Source organism: Osmerus eperlanus, chromosome 22, assembly GCF_963692335.1.
Source record: "Osmerus eperlanus chromosome 22, fOsmEpe2.1, whole genome shotgun sequence".
In the NCBI taxonomy this organism is placed as follows: Eukaryota; Metazoa; Chordata; class Actinopteri; order Osmeriformes; family Osmeridae; genus Osmerus; species Osmerus eperlanus.
The window spans coordinates 7,812,116-7,825,924 of record NC_085039.1 but is presented as its reverse complement, the minus strand read 5'-3'; the positions used below and the strand labels follow the sequence as shown (position 1 = coordinate 7,825,924).

Here is a 13,809-nt window from a genome sequence, read left to right as displayed (position 1 = left end):
GGCCCACGACAGTGTTCCTTGACTGGTGCCCAGGACCACAGATTTTACTCTGCAGTATCTCAGCCAGCCTTTTGTTTCTAAGGCTTAAAAGAGGGCTGACATGCTGTGGACGGCTGCATCTCAAATGTCAAGGTCGATGGGACACCTCGATGCAGATATACTGCATCTGTACGCATTTTAGTTGTACGTTCTCATGGAGTTGTATTGAGCCGCTGCTGTCTAGGGATGTCTTTGTTATGGGCCAGGTGCAGTAGTCAAGACGTTCCAGTATAGTCCATAGTGTAGTCTAGTGCACAGCTCACAATCAGATTGCTTTACAATCAGACAGACCTCTGTTGAATTCACCAGGGAGACTCAGTCCTCGCTCTCTCTTATGGATTGGGGACTGTGCCTAAAAGCCTTTTTCTGTTCCTCACTGAATTATGGGGGGAGGGGGGGGGGGTTTCTGGAGTAAGAAACTATGGTCTATGTATGAAAGTGTGAAACTAGCGAATGGGCAGCTATTGCCCTTCCCTTTGGCCTTATATCCCTCCCTCCTTCCTTTCCTCCCTCACTTTTCACATTCAATGGTTCTCTTTGTCTTTCCAGTAACATGCAGCCCCAGCCGATTAAATACAAGGAATTAGTAGTCAATTTTAGCCTGCCAAACATACAAACAGAAACTAAACTGCTTAATGGCACACGGACAGGGATTTGGTTGTTGTTGCACTGAACACGTCAGCAACACATGTGAGGTTTTTATCCACACACTTTGAATTACACAACGAATTCCTCCGACTTATAAAATAATTTCACAACTATTCTTTATTTTCTATAAATAAAACGATTTAATAGATGACGACATCAGTAATATTTGACAATTGTACTTTCTTGTAAGGAAGCAAACACGCAGCGAATGTATAGCAAAATAAAAGAAACAAAAATCCAGAAATTGAAAGCATGACAAGAAAACATTTATTACTTAAATAAAGTCTACAAGGTAATAAGATCAGTATAAATTGACACATTTAAAAGAATAGGCACATGGTTTTACAGCCGTAATTTACATTGCATAGACAGATTGACGTCGGTTAATGAATCAGCAGTGCGATAGGTAAAGCATGACGTAGCCTTCTACGTTTGTTTCATAACAGTTGTGATTGTTGTCCTTAGAAATTGTATTTTTCTTTTGTAAAAATGATAACCGCGACTTATGCTTGCAGTTATCTTTTATATTTTCTTTGTAATTAGCCTACTGCATGTAGGCCTAAATAGCGTCAGCAAAAAAGGAAAGTCATTGTCAGGCCCATAAAAAGGACGTGTGACTGGAATCATTATGGGTTGACGTCGTTTTGTTGTCATGATACACACAGCAATTTACTCATTACTTTGTCAATAGGCTACCACATGTTCGAGGATTAAACTGACATAGGATGCAGTCAATTTAGTGCTATTGGCACGTGTATATTGAGGTAATGTGATGTTCAGAAGATATGTATGCAAGCTGAATTATTTTTCCCTATTCTTTTTCCTTTTCTCCCATAACCTGTTTAGCTGTAGTCCTTGAAAAGGAAGGCGCCACACATCGACAATAAAATAAGTAAATAGAACTCCTACTATCATTATCTTAATAGAATATACCTACGTTTATATAAAAAAACACATGTAATTTTTTTTACCAAAGCAGTGGTGCAGATGTATAAGTATATTATTAAATTCCAACATGATAAATGTAGTATCATAATGATAACAATTATGCAAAAAAATGTCAACATCAGTAATGAACTACTCATACAAAATAACACTATGAATGACATCACAAACATTTCCTTTAGTTTGGTTAATATAATCATATTACTTCAGGTTTAACCCAATTGTACCAATCCTTGAGGCCCCACATTATCTTTTATCAATTCAACGACAACCATGATAACTCTGGTCTTTTACTGGTTATGCAGAATGTCAGGTCTCCAAAGGAAACAGTCCAATCTGAACTCACAAATGGCACATGATTGGCTTTCGACTATTGATTCTCAGTCTGTGTGGCAGGAAAGGTGATGTTTTTATGTTGAAATATTAAACAGTATAAAAGGCCACTATGGGTTCATCTGGCATTAAATTGGCTAAAAAGCGCAAACTTTCGGTAAGGGTTCAGGAAAGTTTCAAACCCACACACACACATTCACACACACACACATTTACACACACATCAACACACACTACGTCTTTCTCTCTCAGGGTCTCGTGAGGGTGGTGTAGACGGGCTGCTCCCAGTGTGTTGGGCTGTGGGAAGGAGCAACACTGGAGGGGTCTCCTATGGTGGTGTACAGGGGCCTCTGTGTGGGCCCCATGTAGGAGAAGGCCGAGTACAGCCCTGGAGCCTGGCTGGAGTGAGTGTAGTAGGCCCCTGTCGCCTGGTGGTCCCCGTACTCAAACTGGGCCCTGGAGGGCAGCGAGGGGAAGGCCGAGCCGTAGTGGGGTAGGCTGAGGGGGGCGTAGGTGACGTGGGCCCCCGACGCCGAGGACGACGAGGGGGAGTCGCCGTAGTGGCTCGCGGACTCGCTCTTGATCTGGGCCTTGGAGGGGTCGGAGGAGGAGGCGGAGGACGTGGGGGAGGGCGAGGCCTGCTGCTGCTTGGACAGCCAGGCCGCCGAGTGTCCGCTGGCGGCGGCGAGGGCGTACGCGTACGACGTGGCGGAGGAACCGGGGGCGGCGGCGCCCTGGCCGACTCCGGGATGCCCGTTGGGGGGGAGGTACTGGTCGAACTCGTTGACGTCGAAGGGCTCGATGTTGGACATCACCTCGTGGCTGATCTCGCCGATGTCCACGGCGCCAAAGTCGATGTGGGGTTTACCCCCTGCTGAGGAAGAGCCGGTGCCGCCCTCCACCCCCACCACCACCCCCACCCCCAGGGCTCCGCGGGAACCCGCTGACCCTCCTCCGCCCTCCCTCTTCCCCTCGCCCATCTTCCCAGACTGCAGCTCCGTCTTTGGGGTGGTGGGGGGTGTGGGAGGGCTGTGACCTTGACCTGGGGAAAACAGAGAACAACCAACTACATCAGCTATAGAAGTTACACATGGAGTACACACAAAAATACACTTTAGTAGAAACTATTCTCCCAAGGGAAAGGACTAGGTCTATAAAACGGGTATTTAGTTCCAAACGTGACAACAATATCAAGCAGACTAGATGGAAAACCAACCACAAGTGAATCTAAACAGTGAAAGACCGCCCCCCCCCCCCATCTCACCTGCAGAATGGTGGTGATGATGATGGTGATGATGAAGGTCCGCCAGAGGCGACCCGGCGCCCCCTCCGTTGTGGCCGCCGTGCTCCAGGTGCAGCGCCTTGTAGTGGGCCGGGGCGTGGCCGCCTTCACCCTCCCCTTGGCTGTCGGTCTCGGAGGTGGCCCCCAGCTTGCCGTTCTTGCGGCGCCGGGGCTGGTACTTGTACTCTGGGTAGTCCTTCTTGTGCTGCTTCCTCAGGCGCTCCGCCTCCTCGATGAAAGGCCTCTTGTCGCTCTCGTTCAGGAGCCTGGGGGAGGGACAGATGTTTGTTTTAGGCCTCTCAGGTCCCCCAAATGTTATATTTAATTCAAGATTCAAATTGTGTCCTTACACACCTAGCCATGTTACATTATATGCTGGCTATTAAAAGGAATAATATGATGTCACATACTGTAATACATCTATATACATCTGAACCAGTGTCAAAGTTGAGAAATGTTTGAGTAGATTTATTTAATGTTGTGTTGAGGTGTTTTCCCATGCCCCCCCGTGCCCACCTCCACAATTTCCCCAGAGTTTTGCTGAGTTCCGCGTTGTGGAGGTGAGGGTATTGGTCCGCCAGTTTCCGGCGCGCTGCCTGCGCCCATACCATGAAGGCATTCATGGGTCTCTTCACGTGCGGCTTGCTCTTGCTCCCGTTATTTACGCGCACGGGCATGGGCACGAGCGTCCAATCATATCCGTCGAGCACCTGGCTGACAGCTTCGCGAATGCCAATGGGAAAACGGCCATCCTCTTGTTCTGTCTTGGCAACTAATCCACCGTCTTCCCCCCCTTCCGCGCCACAAAGCCCGGTCAGCTGCTGTGACTGGCCGTTGAGCGGCGAGTCCCGACCACCGTTTGCCCCGGAATGCGCCGGTGATAGCGATTGGCCATCATCGGAGACCCCGGGACTCAACTCCGCCTCGGACAAGCTGTGATCCTCTCCGGACATTTTCTTTTATCAAACAACAGTTCCGTGTAAAATAAAGTTTCAAAATTTGAAGCTGTCAGAACTTTAAGCGGATTTGTGTCGAACCTGATTCTTGCTTTTCACATGCAATGCGTTGCGTGCGTAACTGTCCAAGGCATACTCAGAGCCGTGCGTAAAATTCGTCAAAATCCTTCCCTTTGCGCGCCCCTTTCCCCTCAATCGGGATATTGCGCACACCTGAAATGATAAAAAATATAATTGATTACTTAAATATTTTGAAATATATCAATAATTGCATGACCAATTTTAATTCAGTTATCAAACAAAATACACCCACATAGTTCGGCTTAAGTTTCATCATATTTGTTGGTTAATTTTTAATGCAATAATATAACTTTCGAGTTATACAATTGCATTCATGGAGTAACATTTTGCCACAATGTTGTATCCTGTATTAAATAGAAGATCTTACTGGCAAAACTAAAAACAAGTTACATTATAATATACAAATATGAACTACTGACTAAGAAAAATGCGACGGTTGAGCAAGTCGGGACAATAAAAGTTGTTAGCATCTCGACAACAGTAGGCTATACGTATTATTCTCACAGTTGATCGTGTTTTGCAGATGTAGATATTACCTAAACTGTTACATTGTGGCGGAACAATGGGTCAGAACTAAGCAAGATTACAATTTTAAGATCTCTTATCAACTGAATCAAAACGTTAAAAAGTGTATTTTATTCCAATGCCAAAATTACGAATACAACTTACCTATGTGCAGTTTCAGAACTCGCTCTTTCAATACGGGAGTTCGTGCGCTCCACTGTAGAACTGTGTGACGCTCGTGCTCCGTCCCCTGCCCCCTCGTTCAGTTTGCCCTGCGATGAATGGCTGCTCTGTATCGTGCGCCGGAGCTTAAAGAGCGCCGTTGTGCGAGAGAAACCAGAAAAAAAGTGATTGAAAGTGGAAAACATTCTCAAAGAGGCAGCATTCCAACACAGAGTCAGCGCCACCCTCTTGCGCACACGCTGAACGCGTATTGGTCATCTTACATTCTCCTCCTTTCTTACTGGTGGACAGGGTTGTCGTTATTGCCTGTCCGTCCGTCACCATGAATATTTCCAATGAAAAGAGGTGAGATTTTACATCGGAGTGGCTTAAGTGACTTTACAGTGGGTCCATTTAGAGTCCAAATAAGGCCTGCTTTGTGAATGTGTTGATGTGTTCTATCAAATAAATAAACACGAATGAGAAGAGTTATTTGTGGTCAACTTAAACTACATTTGACAAATGTAACTGTAGCTATCACTATTGGCATTATGTCATTGGCTACAGTAAAGTTGACAGCCTATCAGAATCAACTTCAACCATGAAAATATTCCTGGCAATTAAAGAAAGACAAAGACAGATAGAAAGGGGACTCTGGGAAATTATATGCCTGTCAAGTAAACCCCCAAATGGCATGGTTTGTGGTGTTCTATTTGAGATTTACAATTCAGAAGAAAAAAAAATGGCTGCAAGTCACTGTGAAAAGTAAAATGGTCACATACTAACTGTGATGGGTCACACATCAAAAGAGCCCATATCTTTTATGGCAGTTCTTCTCCAAAAGACATCCACACCTACTCAAAGATTTTCCTGGTCACGGCGAAAAGGCTGAAGAATCTTGGTGACAAGAAATAATAGCCTGGTTGGAGTCTGTAACTGTTGTGAAATGAGGTGAATCCTGGCCTACATTATAGATGTTTCACATGACACAGTTAGTGATTTCAATGGTGAACTGGACAGGTTTGCACTGTTGCATTATTTAAACACACCGAGGGACTAAATATTACAGTAAACACACACACACACACACACAATGTGCAACAATAACCCCTGTGTCTCTATCCTTCCCATGTTGAATCTGTGTCTCGGATTCTCTCGCCCTCTCTCTCCCGCTTTTCCTCCCTCTCTTTTCCTCCCCTCTCTTTCTTTACTCTCTTTGTCTCCCTCTCAGGTGCACTGTGACCATGTGATCAAACGGCCTGGCCTCCGTCGACTGGCCCTCGTCAATGAAAAAATGGGGGAACAAAAAGCAGTTTTGTGCTACATCTCAGAAGAAGAAGAAGAAGGGGCGAAAAAAAAACATCATAACAGAGAGATGTGTGTGTCTTTCTCTCTCTAACGCCAGAACACGGACACAGTCACACACACATAGTCAAATGCCCAGGACTAGACAAGACACTTGGAGCTCACTCTTTCCGTTCAACTTTGTTCTCCATGTTGACCGAAAACCTGGATTCTATGGGCCTTCTTTTGGGGTGTTGGGGTTGTCAGAGGGCTCTGTTTTGATGATGAGGGTATGTCGGCTGTGCTTTGCACCCCTGTCTGGGTGGCTGTGGTCTGGTGTGCTTGGTTTGTGAGTGGCTGGTGGTCTGGTTGTGTCGTGGAGCTATGGAGCTGAAGGTCAAGGAGATAGTGTGGCGAACGTCTGGGAAGCGTGTGTTGCCGAATGGGTTGTCTTGATGTTCGTTATGGAACCATGGGGGATTGAGGAAATAGGACAGTCCACCACAAGTATAGTTGGAGACACTTGTTTGAATTGCTATTGAATCTCTGCTGAACAGGCGGTTTTTTGGTTCAGGAAGGCTTGGTCCAGGTCTGGGAAAATGACCTTGTAGGATCGAGTGAGAATTAATTGGGTTTGATGTCATTTGATGTCAACATGTATTGTTATGTTGCATGCAGCTCAGACAGGTTGTGCAGTGCAGTATGCATATGCAACAAGTGTAATTGTGAACTTTTAGCAAAGGCTTGGTATTATTATTTTTTGAATATCATATGTAAGAGATGACTTACTGTATGTAGGCACACTTTGCATTTTTTATCTTGATATGTAAAGTGTTCAACATTTTAAACCGCTAATATACAATACTGAAGAACGTCAAGTTTATACTCTGCATTGACAATGACCATGAATCACCTGCATTAAATGGCAACACAAGTTGATTGCCTTTAAGCATCTAAATGTTTATTTAAAAAATGCCATGTATTTGGCCAAATTCGGAATAAACAAAGTTGCTAAAGTTTTAAAGAAAAGGATGGAAAATAAAAACTGATACTTACAAATTGTTTGCGTTTTTAACTCATTTTCACTTGCATATATAGCCTACTTAATTATTGACTCCTCAGAAACGTTACGTTAACATCGCAGAAATGTCTGTTACTATAAAACGCTGAAACGGTTTAATTAATCAGAGTGCAATAATTATTATTCAACAAATCGAAATTATTATTAGAATGTCTGTATCTTTTTTTTATGAATTAGGGAAATTATGGGTTGTAAGAATTTCTAAAAATAGGAACGATCGAGCTGCTTTGGTCGTTAAAGAAGCCAAAACGTCCTAAAATCCTAACATAGGCTACACATTTATAAATGTCTAACAATTCTACAAAATGTATAGGCAATTTTGTTTTTAATGTTTCTCAAGGCTTTCACTGTGAAACAAGCTCATGCAATTAATTAGAAACAGTTCCAATCGATAGTTGATAACTGTATTATGGAACAGTTTGGCTTATTGTGGTTTGGAAAAAAAATAGGCCTATATATCTTGTTTTTTTTCGTTAAGAGAAAAAAACAACACGAATTATGGACATTTATTTACGGTTCGTTTTAAAAAACGAAATAGGCCTACTAGTCTTCAATTGAAATACAATTTCGATTATATTAGGCTTATTCATACACGTTCCCTTACTTTATTTTACACTAAAGATGTGGGACCATATTCTCTAATACCTAATATGCCTGCCTAAATTGTGTTAATGCTAATTCAATACAGTACATTTTCCCTAGCCATTCTCAAATTACTTTTTAGCATTTTCTCGTTTACATTTCATGTAATTCCTACTAAGTTAACTATATAAAAATTATAATACAGCAAGTTTAGTCATGGTACAAAATTGTTCAATCTTAACTGCAGCATAACTGAAGGATAATGTCAGTTTAAAAATCAATTTCTGAAACCTGTCTTATTCTAAATTCAACATTCGGAATCAAATATCATTAGACATTTATATCCTAGACATATCAATGTCCTTTGAATCTGTAAATATCGATTTTTTTTCATTGTGTGAATCTCTGTCGTCAAAACCACAGTGTCACCCACATCTCCTAATGATGTCTGAATGTCTGGAGCCGGTCTCTAACATTTAGTCTAATTGATATACCGTCCTCCGTGGCCCTGAGGCCTGCTGTATGACTCACTGTGAAAATAGAACTCACATGGTGCCATTAACCAAAAGGACATACATCGCCCTGCTCTAACCTGCCATGTGACTGTGCTAATGGAGAGCATGTCACAAGAGGCACCATGATGCAGGGGCCTGGAGGGGTGTAGAGGAGGGAGAGAGATGGGGAGGATGGGGGTGTGTGGGTGGGGTGGGGGACTCGTGATGCGTAGGGCTCGAGGGTGGTCACCCTTCAGGTACGTACCGTCGGCCATTTTGTGTCATGTTGAGGGTGTGTGGTATTTTGAACGGGGGTTTTGTATGTTCCGTGACTCTGTCGTGGCTGATTGAGTGTGTGTGCGTGTATGTGTGTGTGTGTGTGTGTGGGGTGGGGGTTGCATATGTGTACTCCTTGCAGGGGTAGAAATAGGGGTACTGATGTTCCGTTCCATGGACAGAACGAGGAGAAATAGGAACGAAAGACATAGAAAGACAAAATAAAGAGAGAGGGAGGGAGAGAGAGAGAGAGAGACTGACCTTTTGTTTTGGCCCGCGGCCACGCTCGAATCCTCAGGGAAATTCCTGAAATCTGACTTGAGGCAGAGGAGGAGGCCAGACGGCCGATAAGACGAACATGAGCAGCGGTCAAGTATTCACAGACCGGTCACATTCTGCATTAAACTGTCGTATAATTGAGATTCTGAGTTCTGTTCCTTCCCACGTCAATGGGACGCTTTGGACAGAAATGAATGGTGTCGTTTATGCAAAATGATGACGCATACTCAGGTCAGGAACACAAAAATTGCCTGCACAAGGAGAGGAGGAATTCCTTTGATTTAAGTGATTTCAATTGAATTTATGTTTCTTGACCATCAGAACCTCTGTTTTGAAGACGTATTATATAATACCCAATTGCTCTGAAAGTGCCAAATCAATGAAAGGAATAGTTAGGATGAGTTCAAGACAAGTTCGAGACAAAATCAATGTATTTATTACACATATGTGAGGTGCAGTTGTCTGTTACACTCAAGTTGAGTATCACAGAAGACTGAAATCAAGAGACTATATGGTATCACAATATGGGAGGATACAAAATGATGAACGTAGCCTTTTGCAGGCACTGAAAAAGGACACTGTATGCTAGATAGCTTTTGTTTAGGTATTTAGATAGGGCTCCTAGAAGTGGCCTTGTCGCTCCTTTTATTTTCCTCGTTCAAAGTTGCATGGCATTATACACTTTGTCAATATTGTGACCTCTGACTTACATCAGCGACACAGGCCTTTCTTAGTCGCACCTTACAAAGACCTAACTTATGGCTATGCAGGCATAATAAAACAGTATAATGACAGGTTATCAATGATACAAGAAACATAATTAATAGATAGGCATATTTCTCTCCTGGACATAACCAAGGGTCATGTGCTCATGAGCGTAATATTGCAAGATATAGATCATACGTTGTTTATTATATTCAGAACATTTCAAACAGTATAGAAGTAATAAAGTAATCACTATGTTTAATTGTTGTTAACTGATCAATATTTTAAGGACAGACCTCTTCAGTTTCTTACTACTTTCTTATTATTACCTCCATAAAGGCTCACTGGACGGGTTTAGGACAGTGTTATGTTATGGGATGTTGTTATGGATTATGGTTGTTTATTTTTGTTGTTGTTTTGTTGCTGCTATATATTAAGTTGGAAATCAGTAACATTTATATCCACGTGATTCAGGAACAGGGTAAATTCCACCAAAACTCTCTCGGTTACAACCCTTTACGAAGTAAATATCCATAACTTTATCCAATGCTGTAAATAGTGAACTAAATCATACCGACACAGTTTGATTTAAACCCTTAAAGTCTTTTTAAAATACCGGTACAGATGGATTCAGAATTACTATTATTAGACTAGGATATCTGGTGACTTCTGAAGCCAACTCTGCTCTGTGCTCTGTGACTGGCTGAATGGGGGAATCTTTCAAGCTTTGAAACCCGAGAGAGCCATGTCCACTAAGACCACAGGGTTTTCCTGGGTCAAAGGTCACCTTTGATATCAAGGGTCACCTATTGGCATCTGATTTGGACTTTTTCTATTGGAGGCCCTTTTAATTCCCTAGATGAGGTGGCAAAAATGACCAGATACAGTTAACTGTGAAGAGAAGTGCAAGTGCATGTTTATTAATGTTGACATTGTGTGCTGACGTGCAAGTGCATGTCAGAAATGTCCAGTGCTCGTCTCAAAATGACCTGCTTCCAAATTCACGAATAACTGTGACTTTTTAGTGTCGTGATTTAGTGAACGCAGGCCATGAAGGGATGCATAAAAAATGACGGCGCTCCCTGACCTTTGTCTCCCTTCGCCCATTCTCGCCCATGAATTAGCGCAGCTGCGCAACACTTAAATGGGTCCCCCTCTCTCTCCCCTCGAGTGTCCGCGACCCGCCATGAATCCTCTCTTTGTGTTTCGTCTGCAGCACTTCCCCGATTCTTGCCCTCTCCTTTATTCTGGTGGTGGTGGGGGGGGGGGGGGGTGAGGTGGCTGGGGAGGGTGGGGGGGTAGGGGGTGGTATTGGCTTCGGTTAGTGGGGTGGTGGAGGGAATGTGGGGGCGGGGGGTAACGGGATGGATCGGGGTGATGGTGCTGGTGGTGGAGGAGGGTGGGGGGCTGGGGGGGTTGTTGGACCGCATTCCTGTGCAGCTGTGGAGGCTGATGGAGCGGGGGGGGTGGGGGGGGGGAGGTAGGCGGGCAGGGGGGCAGTCAGAGCAGGATCATCGCCTCGCAAGAGACATGGTGAATGGGCTATTGTTCAGTCCAGGGACTGTGTATCTACACTCTAGGGAGAGATAGAGAGAGGCAGGGAGGGAGAGGGGGGGAGGGAGGGAGGAAGGTTGAGGTCGAGGTGAGAAAGTGAGATGGCACGGCAAAGGATGGACGGAAGGACAGGTCGAGAGAACAGGATTATATGTCTGAGAGAGAGAGAGAGAGAGAGAGAGAGAGAGAGAGAGAGATAGAGAGAGAGAGTCTGTTTAAGTGAATAAGGAAGTGCGAGACTCATTGTAAAATAATAGCGATGATGATGAGGATGCTGGTCACGATGAGGATAATGGCGAGAGGGACAATGGTGGCATTAACACAGCCACGACGTCAGAAGTGAACTCTAACCCTGGTCATCAAGTCACAACATCTCCTCAGTGTCACATGGCTATTACTCTGCAATAGAAACATGTCACACAATATTGCAGTGAAGCCTCTACTACCGACACACAGTGGAATCGCACAGACATCAAGTCATGTCAAATAGTGACCCTTGCATTACTTTGCAAGTCATTTGGCTACACATATATTAGACCTCTATTTGGCATGTACGTTTGTACACTATGAAACAGGCAAGACTGACCATCCTTGACTTGGTTGATTTGTTTTGGATGTTGCTTCATGTACTGTAATGTCAGCAGCAGTAGCAGATCATATTGTTGGTCAGTGAGGAATGTGGAACCACACAAAGCTGTTTACAGCTTTGCTGTGTCCCAGTGAATCAAATGTTCCACAGTCCAGAAGATAGATGAGATGAGTCTGCCACTAGTTTGTTCCTTTGATTTATGTCCTACCACTGAAATAGTAGACAGCCAACCCGTGAAAAGGATCTCTGCAAATGTAGTGACAAAACAAGAAGGAAACAAAAACGCTGAGATAGCCTGGACACGACTACCCCAGGCATCTTTGAGGGACTGGAGATCTTGTGACCTCGGGGTGCAGGGTGGTGGTGGTGGGGGGGCATGTCAGACTACTCAGCTGCAGTATGAGATGCTGTGGACAGCCTGGACCCCTCCCCTCAAGATCCCCTACCCCATCTGATTACCCTGGTACCAAAACCCCCTCCCCCCATCAAACACACACCAAACTCTCCCCCACCTCTCCTCGTCCTCACTCATTTAGACAGTGATGAGTTTGGATGTAATGGGGTTGTGGGAGAGAGGGGTGTGTGTGTGTGTGTGTGTGTGTGTGTGTGTGTGTGTGTGTGTGTGTGTGTGTGTGTGTGTGTGTGTGTGTGTGTGAGCAGACGGACGGGGGATGGGGGGTCACCATCACCAGATCCTCACCTGCAGCCGGCAGACGATGGGGTCTCCTGCGCACAAAAGTGTGTAACGCAACGTTACCAGCTAATGCAGCTCGGTTTCCTCTGCCAATCAGGGGCTGCGACTGCTTGGCAAAACAAGGTCATCTCCCTCACATACCTACAGACGTGCACGTATACGCTGGAACGTACGGTATGTCGTATGTGAACATCAAGGCCTGGAATGTCTTTGACGTTACAGAATCCTAATAAAAGGATGTGGGGAAACCAAATAAAAACAAACTCTAAGAACCAGTTCTCCAATCTGTCCTTTTTTCAGGCTGCAGTCACACACACAAAAAAGTGTGTGACGGGGAAATACTTTTAGGGATGGGAGGAGAGAGAGGGAGAGAGAGAGAGAGAGAAGGAGACCGAGAACAAGAGAGAGAGAGAGAGAGAGAGAGAGAGAGAGAGAGAGAGAGAGAGCAAGTCACTTTCCAATCATGAGTTTTTCTCAGAACATTTAATTAGGCCAAGTGAGCAGGAGAGGGCCTGAGGGGCTTGAGGGCAGCCAGCGAGATGCCCGAATGAAAGACGTTGTTGTTGGATGGGTTGAGGAAGAAGAGATGAAAGAGAGAGAGAGAGAGAGAGAGAGAGAGAGAGAGAGAGAGAGAGAGAGAGAGAGAGAGAGAGAGAGAAAGAAAGAAAGAAAGAAAGAGAGATTCACTCTCCTATGCTTGGGTTTCTATGTTTTTCTCCCTTTAACATGCAAACTGCTTGAAGAAAGAGACCCCAGTTACACATGCAGTCTTGGGCCAGCACAGCTGGAAAGAGAGAAAGACGGAGGCACAGACAATCAAATTTACAGACAGATACAAACAGACACACACACACACACACCAAGGGTAGTTGCCTGTGGTGGTTCCCAGACCAGTTGGGGGCCTGTACCCTCTGCTGTGAGCAACACAATAGCCCTCTGTCCACCCCCCACCCACCAACCACATCAGTTCACAGTTCCACCACACACAGCAGCTCATTATGAGCTTGAGGACCCCCCCCCCCACACACACACACACACACACACACACACACACACACACACACACACAGACACACACACCCCCTGGATCGCACCACTTAGTTCCCAAATACTGTCCCCCTGCCTTGGACGCACGCTGTTCCCCAGCAGTGGCAACATAGCCCCCAGGGGCTGGGGAGGACAGGGGAGGAGACAGAGCCCCCCCCCACACTCCTGACATCCACCCTCAGATCCACGTCGGCCATTACGACCCGCTAGGGCCCGACGACGAAGGTCACCGGGGGTCGACCAGCTGCTCATTTTTATGGATGCTGATGACAAG

General features: G+C 45.0%; 1 protein-coding gene across 1 annotated transcript; it reads right to left on the bottom strand.

The window, feature by feature from the left end:
- Positions 1-786: 786 nt before the first annotated feature.
- On the bottom strand, positions 787-5,113 carry LOC134008708 (transcription factor Sox-10-like). Its single transcript, XM_062448211.1, has 4 exons — positions 4,954-5,113; positions 3,764-4,416; positions 3,230-3,513; positions 787-3,007 (listed from the first exon to the last, which is right to left on the bottom strand). Exons 2-4 carry the CDS (start codon positions 4,198-4,200, stop codon positions 2,214-2,216), a joined length of 1,515 nt encoding a protein of 504 aa, XP_062304195.1. The 5' UTR covers positions 4,201-4,416; positions 4,954-5,113; the 3' UTR covers positions 787-2,213.
- Positions 5,114-13,809: the final 8,696 nt, after the last annotated feature.